Source organism: Oncorhynchus kisutch, linkage group LG25 (assembly GCF_002021735.2).
Source record: "Oncorhynchus kisutch isolate 150728-3 linkage group LG25, Okis_V2, whole genome shotgun sequence".
Lineage (NCBI taxonomy): Eukaryota > Metazoa > Chordata > Actinopteri > Salmoniformes > Salmonidae > Oncorhynchus > Oncorhynchus kisutch.
The window spans coordinates 35,659,938-35,685,716 of NC_034198.2; the positions used below are offsets into that span (position 1 = coordinate 35,659,938).

The window sequence follows — 25,779 nt, forward strand, 5'->3', positions numbered from 1 at the left end:
CTCTCCTCTTCTCTCCTGTCCTCTCGCCTGCTTGCTCTCCTCTCCCCTTCTTTCCTGTCCTCTCCCCTTCTCTTCCCTTCTCTCCTCTCCCCTTCTCTCCTCTCCCCTTCTTTCCTCTCCCCTTCTCTCCTCTCCCCCTTTCTCATCTCCGCTTCTCCCCTCTCCTCTTCTCTCCCCTTCAATCCTGTGCTCTCCTTTCCCCTTATCTCCCCTGCTCTCCTCCCCTGCTCTCCTCTTCTCTTCTCTCCCCTGCTCTCCTCTCCTCTCCTTTCCCCTGCTCTCCTCCCCATTCTCTCCTCTCCCTCTCCATCCCACATCCACTCGACTTCCTCCACTCCCCTCCACCATCTCACAACAGGTGTAATTTCCTTCCACCCATCTTATTATTAGGTCAACCTCACTTATCCCCCCTCCTCTCTTCTTCATTATCTCTGTCTCCCCCTCTGACAACATGTCATCCTCATCTCTCCCTTTTCCTTAATCCAGTAATCCATCCTCCTCCTCCTCTACCCCTCCTCCTCTCCATCCCCACTTCTCTAAAAGAACCCCAGGCTTTTTGTGCTCAGTACAGTCTGTGTAACGGCTGCCGACAGTGTGTGTGTGTGTGTGTGTGTGTGTGTGCGCTCAGCATCCCTCCGCTCATCTCCTCTAGTCGCCCACTCTCACTGCACTCTGCATTCACCTCCCCAACCCCCCAAGCACATCATCCTTTATATGTCTCTCTCTCTCTCGTTCTCTCTCTCTCTCTCTCTCTCTCTCTCTCTCTCTCTCTCTCTCTCTCTCTCTCTCTCGTTCTCTCTCGTTCTCTCTCTCGTTCTCTCTCGTTCTCTCCCTTGCTCTCTCCCCCCCCCCTCTCTCTTTCTCTCACTCCCCTGCTCCCTTTAATGTGCTCATGTGTGTGTGTGTTTGTGTGTGTGTGTGTGTGTATGTGTGTGTGTTTGTGTGCTGTGCGAGGGTTTGTGTGTGCAGCTGAAGCGGGATGTGCTTGCTTACACAGAGCTGCGTTGAACAGGTGCTCAGTACTTTCAGCCCAGAGAGGAATTCTGAGACGAGCTCCAGAGTAGGAACCACAAAGGGGCTACGCTGCTCTGAAACTGACCCAGGACAATACGCCACTCTGGGGATACACTTGTCCTGAGAGAGACTCTTGGAGAATAAAGTTCTGGAACTGGGTTTACTTTGCTTGCCATAATGTGGACATAGAGCTCTAGAAAGGACTGAATAATCTGCCCTTCTCCACATGCTTTCTTGGAAGTTCCAGAACAGGATGGACTAACATTGATTTAGAAGTCTGGATGTGCTCCAGAGAGGGACTCAGCGTGACAGACAGCCAGGAGAGAGCTTCCAATTTGGGCTACGATTACCTGAGTGACACCTGGCACTCCTTAGAGCTCAGAGAGAAATGCTTACTGTACTTTCCTCTCTTTTTCTGTGTGATAGAGAGACAGTGAGGAATCTACCTTTTGCTTCTAATCTTAACATCTCCGCTCAAGGATACCGCTCAGGACTGACCTCCCTCTCCCTCCTCTCTCCTCTTCTCTTCCTCTCTTTTCCCCGTCTCCTCTGTCAGGTGGGAGAGTAAGCTATCTCGTCTGGCTCAGAGGTTGAATCAGAGACCGGGGGATGCTTTGGTAAAGGACTTCAGACTGCTGTTTGACACGGGCACCTCACCACACACCTCTCACAGTCTGGGCAGGTAAGGAAGGAGCCAGCACACACACGCACACACACACACACACACACACACACACACACACACACACACACACACACACACACACACACACACACACACACACGCAGGTGAATACACATATACACTAACGCACAGATGTACAGACACACACGCAAGATGAATAGGCGCATGCACACACACCAATATGCAGATGTGCACACACATGCACATGCACGTACACACACAGACACACACAGACACACACACACACACACACACACACAGATATATCGGTATCGGTATGCGTATGATATCAGCATCAGTATGCGTATGTGTGGGTGTGGGGTCAGTATGTGTCTGCTGTGCTGCCTGCTGATCAGTGATGTGTTGAACTTGGTGGGTGAGAGATGCAGGCTAGATAGACACTGGCTGGTAGGCAGATAGTGTATGTTAGGTACTGTATGTCCGCTGCTCTGCATTCCTGTCTGTTAGAAGGGATAGACTGTTGCTTTTTTGGTTTCGCACAAACAGTATTGATTGAAGCTGGAGTTGTCCTTATCCCTTCTGTCTCTCTCTCTCTCCGTGTCTCTCTCCCTTCTCTCTCCATTCTCCCGCTGTCTCTCTCTCCCTTCTCTCTCTCTCTCTCTCTCCCTTCTGTCTCTCTCTCTCTCCGTGTCTCTCTCCCTTCTCTCTCTCCATTCTCCCTCTGTCTCTCTCTCCCTTGTCTCTCTCTCTCTGTCTCTCTCTCCCTTCTCTCTCTCTCTCTCTCCGTGTCTCTCCCTTCTCTCTCTCCATTCTCCCTCTGTCTCTCTCTCCCTTCTCTCTCTCTCTTCGTGTCTCTCTCCCTTCTCTCTCTCCATTCTCCCTGTCTCTCTCTCCCTTCTCTCTCTCTCTCTTCGTGTCTCTCTCCCTTCTCTCTCTCCATTCTCCCTCTGTCTCTCTCTCCCTTCTCTCTCTCTCTCTCTCTCTTCGTGTCTCTCTCCCTTCTCTCTCTCCATTCTCCCTCTGTCTCTCTCTCCCTTCTCTCTCTCTCTCTGTGTCTCTCTCCCTTCTCTCTCTCTCTTCGTGTCTCTCTCCCTTCTCTCTCTCCATTCTCCCTCTGTCTCTCTCTCCCTTCTCTCTCTCTCTCTCTCTTCATGTCTCTCTCCCTTCTCTCTCTCTCTCTGTCTCTCTCTCCCTTCTGTCTCTCTCTCTCTCCGTGTCTCTCTCCCTTCTCTCTCTCCATTCTCCCTCTGTCTCTCTCTCCCTTCTCTCTCTCTCTCTGTCTCTCTCTCCCTTCTCTCTCTATCTCTCTCCGTGTCTCTCTCCCTTCTCTCTCTCCATTCTCCCTCTGTCTCTCTCTCCCTTCTCTCTCTCTCTCTTCGTGTCTCTCTCCCTTCTCTCTCTCCATTCTCCCTGTCTCTCTCTCCCTTCTCTCTCTCTCTTGTGTCTCTCTCTCCCTTCTCTCTCTCCATTCTCCCTCTGTCTCTCTCTCCCTTCTCTCTCTCTCTCTCTTCGTGTCTCTCTCCCTTCTCTCTCTCCATTCTCCCTCTGTCTCTCTCTCCCTTCTCTCTCTCTCTCTGTCTCTCTCTCCCTTCTCTCTCTCTCTTCGTGTCTCTCTCCCTTCTCTCTCTCCATTCTCCCTCTGTCTCTCTCTCCCTTCTCTCTCTCTCTCTCTTCATGTCTCTCTCCCTTCTCTCTCTCTCTCTCTCTCTCTCTCTCTCTCTCTCTGTGTCTCTCTCTCTCTCTCTCTGTCTCTCTCTCTCTCCTCTCTCTCTCTGACTCTCTCCTCTCTCTCTCTCTGACTCTCTCCTCTCTCTCTCTCTGTCTCTGACTCTCTCTGTGTCTTTGTCCTTTGTATGTGTATGTGTTGCAGTAGACAGTTGTTGGTACTGAGACTAGTAAATGTCTGTCTGTTGCTCCGCCTTCTAGTTCTGTAGGCACTTTACTTAGCGATGTTCTGTAGGCACGTTACTTAGCGATGTTCTGTAGGCACTTTACTTAGCGATGTTCTGTAGGCACGTTACTTAGCGATGTTCTGTAGGCACGTTACTTAGCGATGTTCTGTAGGCACTTTACTTAGCGATGTTCTGTAGGCACGTTACTTAGCGATGTTCTGTAGGCACGTTACTTAGCGATGTTCTGTAGGCACGTTACTTAGCGATGTTCTGTAGGCACGTTACTTAGCGATGTTCTGTAGGCACGTTACTTAGCGATGTTCTGCTCAGAGGTTTTATTTGATGCGGAATCAGAGTCGTGTTTTTTTTCTTTGTGGGAGTGATTGAATAATGATGTCGCAGCAGCAACAACAGCTGAACACAACGTGTTGAAGAACTAACACCCCCCCCTCGGGAACACACAGTACCTCACCACATCTATCACTCTCTGCCCGTATCCCAATACCCATACTTGCATTGTAAATAATAGCCTGATTGGTTATTTGAAAAAATATATATATTTTATAGTATGGGACATTTCCGAAATTGAGTATGCTTTATTAAATGCCAGGATGTCATATTCATTTAGGCTTTTCATCTAGTACAATTCACTGTACACTGTTGTGGAAGAGAATGTTATTTTCAGACCCACGTGTGTTTGACAGCAGCTGATAATCAGAATAGGGGGCGGGGCTGTACCAAAATGGACCAATGACGGGAAACAACCCAATTGCACATTAGTATGTTGACATTTCTTGCCAAACTGCATACATTTTTACTAAACAGTACATTTGAAATAGTATGTAGTATGATTAGCTAGTTCACATAAAAAGTTGAATACATTTTAGTAAGTAGTGGACAAGACCGTTTTCGGACACAACATATGCGCCCCTGGTGTAAAAGTAGTGTACTATATAGGGAATAGGGTGCCATTTGAGATATATCCACTGATTTACATTGAATTGCTTTTCCAATTTACTCTTTAGAATGTACCACTTTCTCTCTTTATATCTGCTACTCTACCACTCTTCTATCTGCTACTCTACTACTCTTCTATGTGCTGCTTTGTAGTTACTCTTCTATCTGCTGCTTTGTAGGTACTCTTCTATCTGCTGCTTTGTAGTTACTATACCTCTCTTCTATCTGCTGCTTTGTAGGTACTCTTCTATCTGCTGCTTTGTAGCTACTATACCTCTCTTCTATCTGCTGCTTTGTAGTCACTATACCTCTCTTCTATCTGCTGCTTTGTAGTTACTTTTCTATCTGCTGCTTTGTAGGTACTCTTCTATCTGCTGCTTTGTAGTTCCTATACCGCTCTTCTATCTGCTGCTTTGTAGGTACTTTTCTATCTGCTGCTTTGTTGTTACTATACCTCTCTTCTATCTGCTGCTTTGTAGTTACTCTTCTATCTCCTGCTTTGTAGTTACTATACCTCTCTTCTATCTGCTGCTTTGTAGGTACTCTTCTATGTGCTGCTTTGTAGGAACTCTTCTATCTGCTGCTTTGTAGTTACTATACCTCTCTTCTATCTGGTGCTTTGTAGTTACTCTTCTATCTGCTGCTTTGTAGGTACTATACCTCTCTTCTATCTGCTGCTTTGTAGGTACTCTTCTATCTGCTGCTTTGTAGTCACTATACCTCTCTTCTATCTGCTGCTTTGTAGCTACTCTTCTATCTGCTTCTTTGTAGGTACTTTTCTATCTGCTGCTTTGTAGTTACTCTTCTATCTGCTGCTTTGTAGTTCCTATACCTCTCTTCTATCTGCTGCTTTGTAGGTAGTTTTCTATCTGCTGCTTTGTAGTTACTATACCTCTCTTCTATCTGCTGCTTTGTAGCTTCTCTTCTATCTGCTGCTTTGTGGGCACTCTTCTATCTGCTGCGTTGTAGCTACTCTTCTATCTGCTGCTTTGTAGGTACTCTTCTATCTGCTGCTTTGTAGTCACTATACCGCTCTTCTATCTGCTGCTTTGTAGTTACTATACCTCTCTTCTATCTGCTACTTTGTAGTTACTATACCTCTCTTCTATCTGCTGCTTTGTAGTTACTCTTCTATCTGCTGCTTTGTAGCTACTCTTCTATCTTCTACTTTGTAGTCACTATACCGCTCTTCTATCTGCTGCTTTGTAGTTACTATACCTCTCTTCTATCTGCTGCTTTGTAGTTACTCTTCTATCTGCTGCTTTGTAGGTACTATACCTCTCTTCTATCTGCTGCTTTGTAGTTACTCTTCTATCTGCTGCTTTGTAGCTACTCTTCTATCTGCTGCTTTGTAGGTACTCCTCTATCTGCTGCTTTGTAGTTACTCTTCTATCTGCTGCTTTTGTAGTTTGTAGTAGAGGTATAGGTAGAGTAGAGGTGTAGGTAGAGTAGAGGTAGAGTAGAGGTGTAGGTAGATTAGAGGTAGAGTAGAGGTAGAGTAGAGGTGTAGGTAGATTAGAGGTAGAGTAGAGGTAGAGTAGAGGTGTAGGTAGAGTAGATGGAGAGTAGAGGTGTAGGTAGAGTAGAGGTAGAGTAGAGTTGTAGGTAGAGTAGAGGTGTAGAGTAGAGGTAGAGTAGAGGTAAATGGGAGAGTAGAGGTAGAGTACAGGTAGAGTAGAGGTAAAGTAGAGGTGTAGGTAGAGAAAGAGTAGAGGTAGAGGTAGAGTAGAGGTAGAGTAGAGTAGAGGTAGAGGTACAGTAGAGGTAGAGTAGAGGTGGAGTAGAGGTAGAGTAGAGGTGTAGGTAGAGTAGAGGTAGAGGTACTGTAGAGGTACAGTAGAGGTAGAGGTAGAGTTGAGGTACAGTAGAGTAGAGGTAAAGTAGAGGTAGAGTAGAGGTAGAGTAGAGGTACAGTAGAGGTACAGTAGACGTGGAGTAGAGGTAGAGTAGAGGTGGAGTAGAGGTAGAGTAGAGGTACAGTAGAGGTACAGTAGAGGAAGAGTAGAGGTAGATTAGAGGTAGAGTAGAGGTGGAGTAGAGGAAGAGTAGAGGTGGAGTAGAGGTAGAGTAGAGAAGAGGTAGAGGTAGAGTAGAGGTAGAGTAGAGGTACAGTAGAGGTATAGGTAGAGTAGAGGTAGAGGTACAGTAGAGAAGAGGTAGAGGTAGAGGTAGGGTAGATGCCGAGTAGAGGGAGGGTAGAGGTAGAGGTAGAGTAGAAGTAGAGGTAGAGTAGAGGTAGGGTAGAGTAGTGTTAGAGTAAAGGTAGAGTAAAGGTAGAGGTAGAATAGAGGTAGAGGTAGAGTAGAGGTAGATTAAAGTTTGAGTAGAGGTGGAGTAGAGGTAGAGGTAGAATAGAGGTAGAGATAGAGTAGAGGTCGATTAAAGGTAAAGTAGAGGTAGATTAGAAGTAGAGGTAGAATAGAGGTAGAGATAGAGTAGAGGTCGATTAAAGGTAGAGTAGAGGTAGATTAGAGGTAGGGTAAAGGTAGAGTAGAGGTAGATTAAAGGTTGAGTAGAGGTAGATTAAAGGTAGAGTAGAAGTGGATTAAAGGTAGAGTAGAGGTAGAGGTAGAATAAATGTAGAGGTAGAGTAGAGGTAGAGTAGATTAAAGGTAGAATAGAGGTAGAGGTAGATTAAAGTTTGAGTAGAGGTGGAGTAGAGGTAGAGGTAGAGTAAAGGTAGAATAGAGGTAGAGGTAGAGTAGAGGTAGAGTAAAGGTAGAGTAGAGGTAGAGGTAGAGTAGAGGTAGAGTAAAGGTAGAATAGAGGTAGAGATAGAGTAGAGGTAGAGTAAAGGTAGAGGTAGAGGTAGAGTAAAGGTAGAGGTAAAGGTAGAGGTAGAGTAGAGGTAGAGTAAAGGTAGAATAGAGGTAGAGTAAAGGTAGAATAGAGGTAGATTAAAGGTAGAATAGAGGTAGAGGTAGATTAGAGGTAGATTAAAGGTAGAATAGAGGTAGAGGTAGATTAAAGTTTGAGTAAAGGTAGAGGTAGATATAGATTAAAGGTAGAATAGAGGTAGATTAAAGGTAGAATAGAGGTAGATTAAAGGTAGAATAGAGGTAGAGGTAGATTAAAGTTTGATTAAAGGTAGAGGTAGATTAAAGGTAGAGGTAGAATAAATGTAGAGTAGATTAAAGGTAGAATAGAGGTAGAGTAGAGGTAGATTAAAGGTAGAATAGAGGTAGATTAAAGGTAGAATAGAGGTAGATTAAAGGTAGAATAGAGGTAGAATAGAGGTAGATTAAAGGTAGAATAGAGGTAGATTAAAGTTTGATTAAAGGTAGAGGTAGATTAAAGGTAGAGGTAGAATAAATGTAGAGTAGATTAAAGGTAGAATAGAGGTAGAATAGAGGTAGATTAAAGTTTGAGTAGAGGTGGAGTAGAGGTAGAGGTAGAATAGAGGTAGAGTAAAGGTAGAGTAGAGGTAGATTAGAAGTAGAGGTAGAATAGAGGTAGAGATAGAGTAGAGGTCGATTAAAGGTAGAGTAGAGGTAGATTAGAGGTAGGGTAAAGGTAGAGTAGAGGTGGATTAAAGGTTGAGTAGAGGTAGATTAAAGGTAGAGTAGAAGTGGATTAAAGGTAGAGTAGAGGTAGAGGTAGAATAAATGTAGAGGTAGAGTAGAGGTAGAGTAGATTAAAGGTAGAATAGAGGTAGAGGTAGATTAAAGTTTGAGTAGAGGTGGAGTAGAGGTAGAGGTAGAGTAAAGGTAGAATAGAGGTAGAGGTAGAGTAGAGGTAGAGTAAAGGTAGAGTAGAGGTAGAGGTAGAGTAGAGGTAGAGTAAAGGTAGAATAGAGGTAGAGATAGAGTAGAGGTAGAGTAAAGGTAGAGGTAGAGTAAAGGTAGAGGTAGAGTAAAGGTAGAGGTAGAGGTAGAGTAGAGGTAGAGTAAAGGTAGAATAGAGGTAGAGTAAAGGTAGAATAGAGGTAGATTAAAGGTAGAATAGAGGTAGAGGTAGATTAGAGGTAGATTAAAGGTAGAATAGAGGTAGAGGTAGATTAGAGGTAGAATAGAGGTAGATTAAAGTTTGAGTAAAGGTAGATTAAAGGTAGAGGTAGAATAAATGTAGAGTAGATTAAAGGTAGAATAGAGGTAGAGAAGAGGTAGATTAAAGTTTGAGTAGAGGTGGAGTAGAGGTAGAGATAGAATAGAGGTAGAGTAAAGGTAGAGTAGAGATAGATTAAAGGTAGAATAGAGGTAGAGGTAGAGTAGAGATAGATTAAAGGTTAAAGGTTTACTCAGTGTGATGTACATCACTAATTCCCTGTTCCAGTGTCCTCTCAATAGATACATGGAGTGATGACGCAAACGTTCAATTCACACTTCTGGATGGACAGAGGTGTCTATTCTGTGGTCGGTTGTGAGTGTGCAAGAGTGCCTTTTGTGGATATTTTTGTTTATTCGCCTCTTAGTGGAGACACACGCACATAGGCACACACACACACGCACACACACAGACATGCACACACACACACGCACGCAAGCACACACTCACATACATGCTTTCCCCTGCAGTGTCAGCCAGTGAAAGTGCAGGGCGCCAAATTCAGACAACCGAAATCTCATAATTAAAATTCCTCAAACATACAAGCATTATACACCATTTTAAAGATACACTTGTTGTTAATCTCACCACAGTGTCCGATTTCAAAAAGGCTTTACGACGAAAGCATACTATGAGATTATGTTAGGTCAACACCTAATCACAGAAAAACAACCATTTTTCCAGCCAAAGAGAGGAGTCACAAAAAGCAGAAATAGAGATAAAATTAATCACTAACCTTTGATGATCTTCATCAGATGACACTCATAGGACTTCATGTTACACAATACATGTATGTTTTGTTCAATAAAGTTCATATTTATATCCAAAAATATCAGTTTACATTGGCGCGTAATGTTCAGTAATGTTTTGCTTCCAAACCATCCAGTGATTTTGCAGAGAGCCACATGAATTTACAGAAATACTCATCATAAATGTTGATGAAAATACAAGTGTTATACATGGAATTAAAGATATACTTCTCCTTAATGCAACCGCTGTGTCAGATTTCAACGAAGCTTTACAGAAAAAGCACACCATGCAATAATCTGAGTACAGCGCTCAAAGACCAAAACAAGCCATACCCGCCATGTTGTGGAGTCAACAGAAGTCAGAAATAGCATTATAAATATTCACTTACCTTTGATGATCTTCATCGGAATGCACTCCCAGGAATCCCAGTTCCACAATAAATGTTTGTTTTGTTCAATGATGTCCATAATTTATGTCCAAATACCTCCTTTTTTTGCGCGTTTAGTTCACAAATCCAAATTCACAAGGCGCAGGCACTTAGTTCAGACGACAGGTCCATTACAATTCGTAGAAATATGTTAAACGATGTATAGAATCAATCTTTAGGATGTTTTCATCATGAATCTTCAATAATATTCCAACCAGACAATTATTTTGTCTTTAGAAATTAAAAGGAACGCAGCTAGCTCTCACGGCCGCGCTCATGACTTAGCTCATGGCATTCTGTCAGACCCCTGACTCAAACAGCTCTTATTCGCTCCCCCTTCACAGTAGAAGCCTGAAACAAGGTTCTAAAGACGGTTGACGTCTAGTGGAAGCCTTAGGAAGTGCAATCGGACCAAATTCTACACTGTATATTGGATAGGCAAAGACTTGAAAACCTACAAACCTCAGATTTCCCACTTTCTGGTGGATTTTTTCTCAGGTTTTTGCCTGCCATATGAGTTCTGTTATACTCACAGACATCATTCAAACAGTTTTAGAACCTTCAGAGTGTTTTCTATCCATATCTACTAATAATATGCATGACTTGGCTTCTGGGCCTGAGTAGCATGCAGTTTACTCTGGGCACCTTATTCATCCAAGCTACTCAATACTGCCCCCCAGCCATAATAAGTTAAACTTGTCAGCCAATTAATCAATCAATCAGTCAATTAGTTAGTCTCGCTTTATTCAATAGATAGTGCTGAGTGATTAACCAACGTTTTGGTTATTTTTAATTTTTTAGACAACTAATTCAACAAAAAATCCTTGTTCGTGAGCATTTCACCTTTGTCAAGTTAATCCATCCACCTGATAAGTGCGGCATATCAAGAAGCTGATTAAACAGCATGATTATTACACAGGTGCACCTTGTGCTGGGGATAATAATAGGTCACTCTATAATGTGCAGTTTTGTCACACAACACAATGCCACAGATGTCTCATGTTTTGAAGGAGCATCCAATTGGAACACTGACTACAGGAATGTCCACCAGAATTATTACCGGAGAATTGAATGTTAATTTCCCTACCATAATCCCCCTCCAACTTCATTTACGATAATGTGGCAGTACGTCCAACTTGCCTCACAACCGCAGACCGCAACCGTAACCATGGCAGCCCCTCCACATCCGGCTTCTTCACCTGAGGGACCATCTGAGACCAGACATCCGGACAGCTGATGAACCTGAGGAGTATTTCTGCCAGTAATAAAGTCCTTTTGTGGGGGAAAAAACTCATTCTCAATGTGAAATCCATAGATTTGGCCATAATACATTTATTTAATAAATTGATTGATTTCCTTATATCAACTGTAACTCAGTAAAATCATGTAAATTGTAGCATGTTGCGTTTATATTTTTGTTCAGTTTAGTTTGAAGAACGACTAAAATAGTTTTGTCAGACCGCGTAGGCAGTAGCTCTATAGAGATGAGAGGATAACATGGAATTAGATAATAGTCATCAAATAAAACACATTTAATATACACAACAACTGATGTATTTTATTAAAGTAACATAATGTGAATAAATGAAGGTTAATAAATGATCATCAGTAATGGGCCGTCATGGGACTTGTATTCATTGTTTTATTCTGTGTTTTTACAGCATTCAACCCACGTAATCGAAACCAAAATCGAAAACCATTATTATTTTTTAATAATCGAACCAAAACCGAACCAATCTAGTTTTGTAATCTTTCTATTTCTTTGGCTGTGTTTACACAAGCAGTCCAATTCGGATCCTTTGCTCAATTATTGGCAAAAGATCTGATCTGCCAATTAGTGGCAAAAGATCACAATTGGGGTGCCTGGGCCTCCTGAGTGGCACAGCGTTCTGAGACACTGCATCAGGTTCAATCCCATTCTGTGTCACAACCGGCCGTGATTGGGAGTCCCTTGGGGCGGCACATAATTGGCCCAGCGTTGTCCGGGAAGAAATGGGGTAAAATACAGAAACATTAAAAAATAAATAAATAAAATAAATAATTGGTCTGCCTGTGTAAATGCAGCCTTTCTGTTGTAAAAGGGAAGCATGTTTGTATTCAAGCATCCCATCCCTCTGTGGCTATGTAAAATATCATTCTGTTTTGACAGAGGAAAGATAAGAATTTGACTGGTTGTCTTGACTCCCGAGCCTGGCTTCTGGAACAGTGAAGAGATAATAACTATAGTAACACTAGAATGTTCCTTTTTTTCATGAATGGTTGCTGAGGAGCGCTCCTCATAACTGAGCTCTTCACTTCTCTCTCACAGCTGAGTGGAGCTTCGCTTTTGCACCAGCACAGAGGAACTTGGCAACTAAATAATCGCTATTGAATCAAATTAATCAAAATTAGGACAAATGATCAGAATCACCTTCATTTGCCAAGTACATTTACATAGTCAGAATTTGACTTGGCGATATGGTGCTACTTGTAACAACATTTGGAGACAGAATACAGACTGAGGAATTTATCACCAGCCCGTGTAACTGTAGTTGTTGGTATTTGTTGTTGTTGATGACAAGTTGCATCCTGTAAATTACTTATGTTATTCCTACATTATGACACCTTACGAAAAATGTTAACAAATGTTTTTCTTCAGAATCCAATATTAAACTAAGGTCTTTCTACACATGATTGTGTTGTGATGATTCTACGGTAGAAAACCCATTTCTGTGTTATTATTTCACCGTGATGACCGTAAAATAAAAATGTCCACCTTTATTTAATTTTTCATATCCCTGTGTGTACCTCTTTGTCTCTTCTGTCTCTCTTGTCATTTCTCTGAGCGCCAGATTAAATCTGTGCAGCCGATGGGGAAATGAATTTAACGGAGCCTGTGGGTCAACAGTAATTTTTCCTACCGAGCAGAAGTGAGCGAAGCAATCATTTATGGCGGGTCTATCTAGCTGGCCAGAAGGGCTGAGTAATGGTTATTTGGTGTGTTTCTTGGAAATATGATGTGAGGATCATTAAAGATTGTTCAGCCATTGCTCTGTCAATACATTCCTGGAATTAGCGGCCGTTCCATGGCCCAAATCATCCATGTTAGCCATAGCGTATCGTTCAGAGAGAGACTCAGAAATGACCCCTTTTCACCTTTCACTAACACATCTGTCAGTAAGACTCTTCCACTGTCATGGATCTGTTATTAATGTTGTACTGTCTCCGTATTTATCACATGTATAACTGGGTAGAAATGATCTGTTATTAATGTTGTACTGTCTCCGTATTTATCACATGTATAACTGGGTAGAAATGATCTGTTATTAATGTTGTACTGTCTCCGTATTTATCACATGTATAACTGGGTAGAAATGATCTGTTATTAATGTTGTACTGTCTCCGTATTTGTACTGTCTCTTGGTTTCTCAAATGATTGCCTCGCCTGGTTCACCAACTACTTCTCTGATAGAGTTCAGTGTGTCAAGTCGGAGGGTCTGCTGTCCGGACCTCTGGCAGTCTCTATGGGGGTGCCACAGGGTTCAATTCTTGGACCGACTCTCTTCTCTGTATACATCAATGAGGTCGCTCTTGCTGCTGGTGAGTCCCTGATCCACCTCTACGCAGACGACACCATTCTGTATACTTCCGGCCCTTCTTTGGACACTGTGTTAACAACCCTCCAGGCAAGCTTCAATGCCATACAACTCTCCTTCCGTGGCCTCCAATTGCTCTTAAATACAAGTAAAACTAAATGCATGCTCTTCAACCGATCGCTACCTGCACCTACCCGCCTGTCCAACATCACTACTCTGGACGGCTCTGACTTAGAATACGTGGACAACTACAAATACTTAGGTGTCTGGTTAGACTGTAAACTCTCCTTCCAGACCCATATCAAACATCTCCAATCCAAAGTTAAATCTAGAATTGGCTTCCTATTTCGCAACAAAGCATCCTTCACTCATGCTGCCAAACATACCCTTGTAAAACTGACCATCCTACCAATCCTCGACTTTGGCGATGTCATTTACAAAATAGCCTCCAATACCCTACTCAACAAATTGGATGCAGTCTATCACAGTGCAATCCGTTTTATCACCAAAGCCCCATATACTACCCACCATTGCGACCTGTACGCTCTCGTTGGCTGGCCCTCGCTTCATACTCGTCGCCAAACCCACTGGCTCCATGTCATCTACAAGACCCTGCTAGGTAAAGTCCCCCCTTATCTCAGCTCGCTGGTCACCATAGCATCTCCCACCTGTAGCACACGCTCCAGCAGGTATATCTCTCTAGTCACCCCCAAGACCAATTCTTTCTTTGGCCGCCTCTCCTTCCAGTTCTCTGCTGCCAATGACTGGAACGAACTACAAAAATCTCTGAAACTGGAAACACTTATCTCCCTCACTAGCTTTAAGCACCAACTGTCAGAGCAGCTCACAGATTACTGCACCTGTACATAGCCCACCTAAAATTTAGCCCAAACAACTACCTCTTTCCCAACTGTATTTAATTTTTATTTATTTATTTATTTTGCTCCTTTGCACCCCATTATTTTTTTATTTCTACTTTGCACATTCTTCCATTGCAAAACTACCATTCCAGTATTTTACTTGCTATATTGTATTTACTTTGCCATCATGGCCTTTTTTTGCCTTTACCTCCCTTCTCACCTCATTTGCTCACATTGTATATAGACTTGTTTATACTGCATTATTGACTGTATGTTTGTTTTTACTCCATGTGTAACTCTGTGTCGTTTTATCTGTCGAACTGCTTTGCTTTATCTTGGCCAGGTCGCAATTGTAAATGAGAACTTGTTCTCAACTTGCCTACCTGGTTAAATAAAGGTAAAATAAATAAATAAATAAATAAATCACATGTATAACTGGGTAGAAATGATCTGTTATTAATGTTGTACTGTCTCCGTATTTATCACATGTATAACTGGGTAGAAATGATCTGTTATTAATGTTGTACTGTCTCCGTATTTATCACATGTATAACTGGGTAGAAATGATCTGTTATTAATGTTGTACTGTCTCCGTATTTATCACATGTATAACTGGGTAGAAATGATCTGTTATTAATGTTGTACTGTCTCCGTATTTATCACATGTATAACTGGGTAGAAATGTTCTCAAAGGAAATTGATTTGAATGACGTTTTCCTTCACAGTCCGAAGAAGGAAACGGAAATGCATACGTGTGTGTTTTTTTGGGTCGTCCTTGAGGACATGAAAATATAAAAAAGGTGATTTTAACTTGCCCCAGATATGAAGAGTGCCTTGGTATTTTTCTAATATATTTTCCTTTAGGAACTTCTGTTCCGTCAGAACCTTCTATTACAAGTGCAGAACCTGAAACTCGTCCTTTTTCAAATCCATCAGTTTGTACTGTCTTTATTGTCGGCCGTTCTATTGTATAGTTGGGTAGAAATTGCTCTTGCACATTGAAATGCCTTTTTCCTCTCCCTCCCTTCTCTCCTTCCCTCGTTTAGGAACTATTCTGTCAGCATGACTCAACAGATGCAGAACCTGCAGCTGTCTCATACCAGGAAGTGCTCGGGAGGCCCTGCCTCCCCCAGCGCCGCCAAGCGCCTCTACAGGAACCTATCAGAGAAGTTGAAAGGAGGCCACTCCTCCTTCGAGGACGCCTACTTCTTCGGCCGCGGAGAACGCCACGGTCATCACAAGGGCTCGGTAGGTTGGTATTGTGTGTCCATGCATACATGCTATGTTTGTGTGTTTTTTTTCCACATCCAAGACATTTTTTGAAAGTTGAAGCTCATTTACTGAATTTCTATACATTGGAGAACAGCAAAAACAAGCTAGAAGGATGTGAAGGATGTGTGTGTGTGTGTGTGTGTGTGTGTGTGTGTGTGTGTGTGTGTGTGTGTGTGTGTGTGTGTGTGTGTGTGTGTGTGTGTGTGTGTGTGTGTGTGTGTGTGTGTGTGTGTATTAGAGAGATTTCAGTGTGTTCTCACACTAGGGCTGATGTGTCCCAGTCTGATGACATGTTCCACCTGGTTACATCTCACGTACAGCTCGTTGTTTACTCATCATTACAGCTATAGATGCCGTAGCCGATGAAACTACCACGTCCGTTTGGGTTATTACAACAACACAGAAGTTATTACAAACAAAAAAAACAATTTTTTGACAACATCACACGCCAGATAGAACAGAATAATATGTACTGCTGGGTTTTGAACCGTTTCGTCAACAAAACACAAACTAAGGCGCTGGATGAGAACAGTGGCATTCGGATTCCATCTTTGAATGTTAGCGCTTCAGCACTTTCACTGCGGTGCTACCTCCTTCTCTTCACCTCTCTCTCTCTCTCTCTCTCTCTCTCTCTCTCTCTCTCTCTCTCTCTCTTTCTCTCTCTCTCCATTGGATGTGTTGTAAATGTCACTGCTTTTTGGACAGAATGTTCTTACAGGCTTTTCGTTACACACAGAAGCACACTTGTCATTAGTCCTCCAGGCGTATGCGTTTCCATCACGCTGAACAATAACCTAGCATTGGCTTAATCACACTCCAATTGATCTGATGTTAACCCACACACACGTTCCACCGACACGCTACAATGATAATTGAATGTGAAATGAGTGATATGATATTGATTGTGCCAATCGATTAGAGAGTGTAGTTTTTTTTTAATTCTGAGTGTTGGATCGTGTCAGTGTTCTCTCACTGTGACAGATAGACAGTACTGTCCCCATGTAATATGGCGTCTGCTTTCATCCAAAGCCACTTAGTCACGCATGCATACCTGTTTTATGTCTGTGGTGGTCCTGGGAATCAAACCCACTATTCAGGTGTTGCGTGTGTCATCCTCTACCAACTGAGCTACAGAGGACCACCTCTCCTCTCTACGGTCCATCAATCACTACACGTTGTTGCTGTGTCTGCTCTTGTGTCTCTCTCTCTTGGTTTGGTTAAAGCTTCAATTGTCTATCAGTATAGCTCAGAGCTTTCTGGAGCTGTGGGTGAGTGCTGTTGATGACGACAACAATGAGGATTGTCTCCTGACCCCTGTGTGTGTGTGTCCCTCCAGAACATGCAGGGTAGTGAGTGTCTGTTTGAGGCGGTGGAGCAGCAGGATGTAGATTCCGTCCAGATCCTTCTCTACCAATACACTGCTGAGGAGCTGGACCTCAACACGCCCAACAGCCAAGGGTTAACACCACTAGATGTGGCCGTCATGACCAACAACACACCTATAGCCAAACTACTGCTGAAGGCCGGCGGCAAGGAGAGCCCTCACTGTGAGTATTTATTCACCTTCCTTTAACTAGGCAAGTCAGTTAAGAACACATTTTTATTTACAATGACAGCCTGGGAACAGTGGGTTAACTGCCTTGTTCAGGGGCAGAACGACAGATTTGTACCCTTGTCAGCTTGCAACCTTTCGGTTACTAGTCCAACGCTCTAACCACTAGGTTACTCGCCACCCCGTATACATTACGTAGGGCTCACTGTGTACACACTAAGTAGGGTACACTAAGTAAACACTATGGAGGGTGCAATGTGAGTACATTCTAAGTAATGAAACCAAGCATTGAAACCGTTACTTAAAAATACAGGAACATTGTTCGAGCCTTTTCTTCTGTGACGCTGTTCCTGCTTAGCCTGGCTGGCGCCACCCAGCTGGTACACAGCGAGGGAACGACCCACTAGTCTGGACTATGTTTGTTGCTATAATATTCACCCCAGAAATTGAGACATAATTTTTATTGGTTCTTTCAAATGTTTTGTTTTCCTCTGGGGTTGAGACCTCTTTTAAAATGGAGGGGGGCGGCGCTCGGGGGGCTGTGTATGGCTGTACAGAACCAGCCAATTAAAGCACAGCCCCCTTCGTTATCGATGCACCGTGCTAACATTAAACAGCCTGTTCACACTTTGAAGTCAGGAGGACTTTGAGTTTGGTGTCAGCCAGACTACTTTATGCCTTTTTATACATGGTTTTCTAGTAGGCCTGGCCGATATAGATTATTTTTGAAAATTGTTTTTGCGAAAGCGATAAATCAACGATAAATTATGAGAAAATATTTTTGGGGGGGAGGAGCTAGAACCGGGCAATATGGACAACAGTCATAATGAGATAAATGTAACTATTTTGCTCGATAACAACAGTAACTTTATGGACAGTAACTTTACATTAGCAGCAGAGCTCTAAATGTGTTGTTTCCAAGACAACTGAGATGGGAGCCTATGATTTTCAAAAGTAAGCTGTTTTATCTAACATGTACAGGGAATGCCCGATCAATATTTTGATGTGCAACCTGTCAATATAGGACCCAGAATGATCAGATTTCCTTTTTTAGAGAATAGTCCAACATCGTTGTGCATAGTGACCTATAAGTTATATTATTTACCACCTGAGGAAGTTGGAACACAACACTGCTAACTGTAAATATGATATTGTTGCTAGATAGCCATGTATGCTAATTGAGTCATCTATGGCTATGGTCCTACACAAACTTTCCAGCGTTTAGCCTAGTCTACTTGATGTACTGTAGGCCTAGTCTACTTGATGTACTGTAGGCCTAGCCTACTTGATGTACAGTAGGCCTAGTCTACTTGATGTACTGTAGGCCTAGTCTACTTGATGTACTGTAGGCCTAGTCTACTTGATGTACAGCAGGCCTAGTCTACTGGATGTACAGTAGGCCTAGTCTACTTGATATACAGTAGGCCCTTGTCTACTTGATGTACAGTAGGCCTAGTTTACTTGATGTACAGTAGGCCTAGTTTACTTGATGTACAGTAGGCCTAGTCTACTTGATGTACAGTCGGCCTAGCCTACTTGATGTACAGCAGGCCTAGTCTACTTGATGTACAGTAGGCCTAGTTTACTTGATGTACAGCAGGCCTAGTCTACTTGATGTACAGTAGGCCTAGTCTACTTGATGTACAGTAGGCCTAGTCTACTTGATGTACAGTAGGCCTAGTCTACTTGATGTACAGTAGGCCTAGTCTACTTGATGTACAGTAGGCCTAGTCTACTTGATGTACAGTAGGCCCAGTCTACTTGATGTACAGTAGGCCTAGTCTACTTGATGTACAGTAGGCCTAGTCTACTTGATGTTCAGTAGGCCTAGTTTACTTGATGTACAGTATGCCCAGGCTACTTGATGTACAGTAGGTCTAGTCTACTTGATGTACTGTATGCCTAGTCTACTTGATGTACTGTAGGCCTAGCATACTTGATGTACAGTAGGCCTAGTCTACTTGATGTACTGTAGGCCTAGTCTACTTGATGTACTGTAGGCCTAGTCTACTTGATGTACTGTAGGCCTAGGCTACTGGATGTACAGTAGGCCTAGTCTACTTGATATACAGTAGGCCCTTGTCTACTTGATGTACAGTAGGCCTAGACTACTTGATGTACAGTAGGCCTAGTTTACTTGATGTACAGTAGGCCCAGGCTACTTGATGTACAGTAGGCCCAGGCTACTTGATGTACAGTAGGCCTAGTCTACTTGATGTACAGTAGGCCTAGTCTACTTGATGTACAGCAGGCCTAGTCTACTTGATGTACAGTAGGCCTAGTCTACTTGATGTACAGTAGGCCTAGTCTACTTGATGTACAGTAGGCCTAGTCTACTTGATGTACAGTAGGCCTAGTCTACTTGATGTACAGTCGGCCTAGCCTACTTGATGTACAGTAGGCCTAGTCTACTTGATGTACAATAGGCCTAGTCTACTTGATGTACAGTAGGCCTAGTCTACTTGATGTACAGTAGGCCCAGTCTACTTGATGTACAGTAGGCCTAGTCTACTTGATGTACAGTAGGCCTAGTCTACTTGATGTACAGTAGGCCTAGTCTACTTGATGTACAGTCGGCCTAGCCTACTTGATGTACAGTAGGCCTAGTCTACTTGATGTACAGTAGGCCTAGTCTACTTGATGTACAGTAGGCCCAGTCTACTTGATGTACAGTAGGCCCAGTCTACTTGATGTACAGTAGGCCTAGTCTCCTTGATGTACAGTAGGCCTAGCCTACTTGATGTACAGTAGGCCTAGTCTACTTGATGTACAGTAGGCCTGTAAATGGTGCGCCCTGCTCGGCGTCAAAACCCTACTAACTACATGATACTCCGGTTGTAAAGTGGTGCCATGAACTCAATATTAAGCAGGGAGAAATACATGAAATACTCATAGAAAACTGTGACTCTCCTCTCTATAACTACAACAACAGTAGTTGCTCGGAAAACTGTATTTTTCCCTCAATGGCATTTTGATCAACGGTCGGTCGTGTTTGTGCTTCCCAGAATGCATCTCACAGCAGGGAGAGGGGAGTGAGAGTCAGCAGTCGACAGCGAAAAAACAACAACAAGCAGATACGTTCATAGTAGGAATAATATATTACATAATAATAATATATTACATGGGCTATTACCGTTGACCAAATAATGGTTTACAGAACAATCTACAGGAACGTTCGGTAGTAAAAGTATACCGAAGAAAAATACTTCAGTCACAGGAAGGCAATGTTTATCTTCCCAGCTCTATTTCCTATTCAATACTACTTTAGTCTACTACTACTTTAGTCTACTACTACTACTTTAGTGTAATTCTACTTTAGTCTACTACTACTTTAGTCTACTACTACTACTTTAGTGTAATTCTACTTTAGTCTACTACTACTTTAGTCTACTACTACTACTTTAGTCTACTACTACTTTAGTGTAATACTACTTTAGTCTAATACTACTTTAGTCTACTACTACTTTAGTCTAATACTACTACTTTAGTCTACTACTACTTTAGTGTAATACTACTTTAGTCTAATACTACTTTAGTCCTCTACTACTTTAGTCTACTACTACTTTAGTGTAATACTACTTTAGTCTATTACTACATTAGTCTACTACCACTTTAGTCTAATACTACTTTAGTCTACTACTACTTTAGTCTACTACTACTTTAGTGTAATACTACTTTAGTCTTCTACTACTTTAGTCTTCTACTACTTTAGTCTACTACTACTTTAGTCTACTACTACTACTTTAGTCTACTACTACTTTAGTGTAATACTACTTTAGTCTTCTACTACTTTAGTCTACTACTACTTTAGTGTAATACTCCAAATCAAATCAAATCAAATCAAATTTATTTATATAGCCCTTCGTACATCAGCTGATATCTCAAAGTGCTGTACAGAAACCCAGCCTAAAACCCCAAACAGCAAGCAATGCAGGTGGAGAAGCACGGTGGCTAGGAAAAACTCCCTAGAAAGGCCAATACCTAGGAAGAAACCTAGAGAGGAACCAGGCTATGTGGGGTGGCCAGTCCTCTTCTGGCTGTGCCGGGTGGAGATTATAACAGAACATGGTCAAGATGTTCAATGTTCATAAATGACCAGCATGGTCGAATAATAATAAGGCAGAACAGTTGAAACTAGAGCAGCAGCACAGTCAGGTGGAAGTTGAAACTGGAGCAGCAGCATGGCCAGGTAGACTGGGGACAGCAAGGAGTCATCATGTCAGGTAGTCCTGGGGCATGGTCCTAGGGCTCAGGTCAGTTGAAACTGGAACAGCAGCATGGCCAGGTGGACTGGGGACAGCAAGGAGTCATCATGTCAGGTAGTCCTGGGGCATGGTCCTAGGGCTCAGGTCCTCCGAGAGAGAGAAAGAAAGAGAGAAGGAGAGAATTAGAGAACGCACACTTAGATTCACACAGGACACCGAATAGGACAGGAGAAGTACTCCAGATATAACAAACTGACCCCAGCCCCCCGACACATAAACTACTGCAGCATAAATACTGGAGGCTGAGACAGGAGGGGTCAGGAGACACTGTGGCCCCATCCGAGGACACCCCCGGACAGGGCCAAACAGGAAGGATATAACCCCACCCACTTTGCCAAAGCACAGCCCCCACACCACTAGAGGGATATCTTCAACCACCAACTTACCATCCTGAGACAAGGCTGAGTATAGCCCACAAAGATCTCCGCCACGGCACAACCCAAGGGGGGGGGGCGCCAACCCAGACAGGATGACCACAACAGTGAATCAACCCACTCAGGTGACGCACCCCCTCCAGGGACGGCATGAGAGAGCCCCAGCAAGCCAGTGACTCAGCCCCTGTAATAGGGTTAGAGGCAGAGAATCCCAGTGGAAAGAGGGGAACCGGACAGGCAGAGACAGCAAGGGCGGTTCGTTGCTCCAGAGCCTTTCCGTTCACCTTCCCACTCCTGGGCCAGACTACACTCAATCATATGACCCACTGAAGAGATGAGTCTTCAGTAAAGACTTAAAGGTTGAGACCGAGTTTGCGTCTCTGACATGGGTAGGCAGACCGTTCCATAAAAATGGAGCTCTATAGGAGAAAGCCCTGCCTCCAGCTGTTTGCTTAGAAATTCTAGGGACAATTAGGAGGCCTGCGTCTCGTGACCGTAGCGTACGTATAGGTATGTACGGCAGGACCAAATCAGAGAGATAGGTAGGAGCAAGCCCATGTAATGCTTTGTAGGTTAGCAGTAAAACCTTGAAATCAGCCCTTGCTTTGACAGGAAGCCAGTGTAGAGAGGCTAGCACTGGAGTAATATGATCAAATTTTTTGGTTCTAGTCAGGATTCTAGCAGCCGTATTTAGCACTAACTGAAGTTTATTTAGTGCTTTATCCGGGTAGCCGGAAAATAGAGCATTGCAGTAGTCTAACCTAGAAGTGACAAAAGCATGGATTAATTTTTCTGCATCATTTTTGGACAGAAAGTTTCTGATTTTTGCAATGTTACGTAGATGGAAAAAAGCTGTCCTCGAAATGGTCTTGATATGTTCTTCAAAAGAGAGATCAGGGTCCAGAGTAACGCCGAGGTCCTTCACAGTTTTATTTGAGACGACTGTACAACCATTAAGATTACTCCATCCATCCCTCCTTCACCTCTCCTAGACAGATGGTTCTTACCTTGTCCAACATCCCTGGACAGGAAAGCACCTCACAAGCCTTCTGTGTGTGTGTGTGTGTGTGTGTGTGTGTGTGTGTGTGTGTGTGTGTGTGTGTGTGTGTGTGTGTGTGTGTGTGTGTGTGTGTGTGTGCGTCTGCTCCGCTCCATGTTAGTGACACGCCTATCTTGGCCATGTTCTGTTATAATCTCCACCCGGCACAGCCAGAAGAGGACTGGCCACCCCACATAGCCTGGTTTCTCTCTAGGTTTCTTCCTAGGTTTTGGCCTTTCTATGGAGTTTTTCCTAACCACCGTGCTTCTACACCTGCATTGCTTGCTGTTTGGGGTTTTAGGCTGGGTTTCTGTACAGCACTTTGAGATATCAGCTGATGTACGAAGGGCTATATAAATACATTTGATTTGATTTGATTTGGGCGAAACAGTGGCCACTTCAGAGTTTAACTAACCAAGTCTAGAGGGGCCTCCACACATCCCCTATCCCTATCCCATGCCAGAGGAGGGGCCCCCACACATCCCCTAACCCTATCCCAGGCCAGAGGAGGGGCCTCCACACATCCCCTAACCCTATCCCAGGCCAGAGGAGGGGCCCCCACACATCCCCTAACCCTATCCCAGGCCAGAGGAGGGGCCCCCACACATCCCCTAACCCTATCCCAGGCCAGAGGAGGGGCCTCCACACATCCCCTAACCCTATCCCAGGCCAGAGGAGGGGCCACCACACATCCCCTAACCCTATCCCAGGCCAGAGGGGGGGGCCCCACACATCCCCTAACCCTATCCCAGGCCAGAGGGGGGACCACCAGGGCCTCCCCACTGAAAAGCCCTGACAAAGTTTGACATTTAATGGTTTAACTTTTCCAACGATGCATGTAACGCCCTGCCAATTATACCTAAGTGATTTATTGTCCTCCGGGGCTGAGAGCGGAGAACGTCAAGTGTTTTATAAACACACGCTCACACAGAGCACACACGCACGTCTTACTGTGGTACAAACCAATCCCTGTAAACAAACAGAGGGGTAAGCGTGTTTCTGTTTGTCCTCCTGGGGCTGACTGGGTTGGGTTGGAGGGGTGGGGGATCTGACAGACCAGGTATGGAGAGCGTTGACTCGGTTGGGTTGGAGGGGTGGGGGATCTGACAGACCAGGGGTTGACTAGGTTGGGTTGGAGGGGTGGGGTGGGGATCTGACAGACCAGGTATGGAGAGCGTTGACTGGGTTGGGTTGGAGGGGTGGGGGATCTGACAGACCAGGGGTTGACTGGGTTGGGTTGGAGGGGTGGGGTGGGGATCTGACAGACCAGGTATGGAGAGCGTTGACTGGGTGGGGGATCTGAAAGACCAGGTATGGAGAGCGTTGGCTGGGTTGGGTTGGAGGGGTGGGGTGGGGGGTCTGACAGACCAGGTATAGAGAGCGTTGACTGGGTTGGGTTGGAGGGGTGGGGGTCTGACAGACCAGGTATGGAGAGCGTTGACTGGGTTGGGTTGGAGGGGTGGGGGTCTGACAGACCAGGTATGGAGAGCGTTGACTGGGTTGGGTTGGAGGGGTGGGGGTCTGACAGACCAGGTATGGAGAGCGTTGACTGGGTTGGGTTGGAGGGGTCGGGGTCTGACAGACCAGGTTTGGAGAGCGTTGACTGGGTTGGGTTGGAGGGGGGTTGGAGGGGGGATCTGACAGACCAGGTTGACTGGGTTGGGTTGGAGGGGTGGGGTGGGGGGTCTGACAGACCAGTTATGGAGAGGGTTGGCTGGTTTGGAGGGGTGGGGTGGGGGTCTGACAGACCAGGTATGGAGAGGGTTGGCTGGGTTGGAGGGGTGGGGTGGGGATTGGAGGGGTGGGCATCTGACAGACCAGGTATGGAGTGGGGGGGGGGGGGGGGGGGTGAGTGGGGTGACAGACTGGGTCAGAGAGATCACTCAAGATTCAAGTCGAAATTTGACGTTGTTGCAGGTCATAAGGACATTTGGGATACGGCTTCAAAATTGTCCACTAGGGGCAAAAAAAAGAAAACTCAAAAATCTGTTGCCGGGAGTTGGGATTGATCCACCTGCAGTCTATGGAGTGGGAGCGCGCTGCTTAGACCAATGCGCCAGTCGTCCACAATGAGATAGCAAGGTTAATTAACCCAAACCATAATCCTTACTTTAACCAATCGGAATTAGAAGTTTACCCCAAAGTTTTTTCTGTATGTCCCAAACGTGAACCGTTAACTTAACCCAGTTGGAATGAATGCCTTAATGTAACCGTAGAGTTGTTTTTGTGTGCCTAATACGCCTAAAACATCTGTGCCCTAATACAGGATGTTGCCACTAGGGGCAATGGTGAGCACCTTTAGGCTTGGATTTTGCTAAGATGTTGTGGACGGGGGTGGTGGATGGGCGTAATCTGCGAGCTCTGGCCACGAGGATGGCGTGTTCAATCACAGTGATTGGCACTTGTTTTTGCAACATTGACATTTGGAGCAACTTTAAAATTTCACATTTGGAGAAAGGTGGGAAAACATCTAATTCTGCAGTGAGACTGAGGGCTTGATGGGTGTGGTAAACCCAACCATGGAGCGGGTTGGAGTGTAATTAACGAGTACCACCAGGGGACTTTATTTAGGTCCCACCGCTCCTCATCCCGCCGTAGAACTGACCCGCCGGCAGACAGGCCAGACAATGGGCCAGTGTGTGAGCTTGTGTGTATGCGTTCATGCGTGTGTGTGTGTGTGGCTGGATGGACAGCTCTGCATGTTAATTTATAGCCCCATCAATTAACCACAGCCTGCGTCAGGCCTGTCACTCCTGAAGAAGCAGGACATTGCACCTCGACGAGGCTAATACAGCTGCCACTCTTTCCACTGCAGCCCAGACTCAGGATGTGTCCCAAATGGCACCCTAATTCCCTACCTGGTCCCTATTGTTCCTGGTCAAAAGTAGTGCACTTCAAGAAGTAGTGCACCATTTACAACGTAGCTTCAGACTTAGCTCAGACCCCCAGGTAACGAGATGGAAGGATGGAGGGATCACTGGGCTGTTTACTTACTCTGTCGTCCTCCCACTTTGTCACTCACCATCCCTCCACCCTCACTACAACCCTCCCCGCCCCAGGGGCTAGGGGCACGGTGAGAGGTCCGTGAAAGAGGGTCTTCTTCTACAGACGT

The 25,779-nt window shown here is 44.4% G+C and overlaps 1 protein-coding gene across 1 annotated transcript in view; it reads left to right on the forward strand.

Moving 5' to 3' along the window:
* Window positions 1-971: 971 nt before the first annotated feature.
* LOC109885049 (ankyrin repeat and fibronectin type-III domain-containing protein 1-like) overlaps window positions 972-25,779 on the forward strand; it is a 112,510-nt gene continuing 87,702 nt past the window's right edge. The window contains 3 exon segments of the mRNA XM_031804548.1: window positions 972-1,696; window positions 15,212-15,413; window positions 16,774-16,984. Coding sequence (XP_031660408.1) covers window positions 15,228-15,413; window positions 16,774-16,984 — 397 coding nt within the window. The 5' untranslated portion in view covers window positions 972-1,696; window positions 15,212-15,227.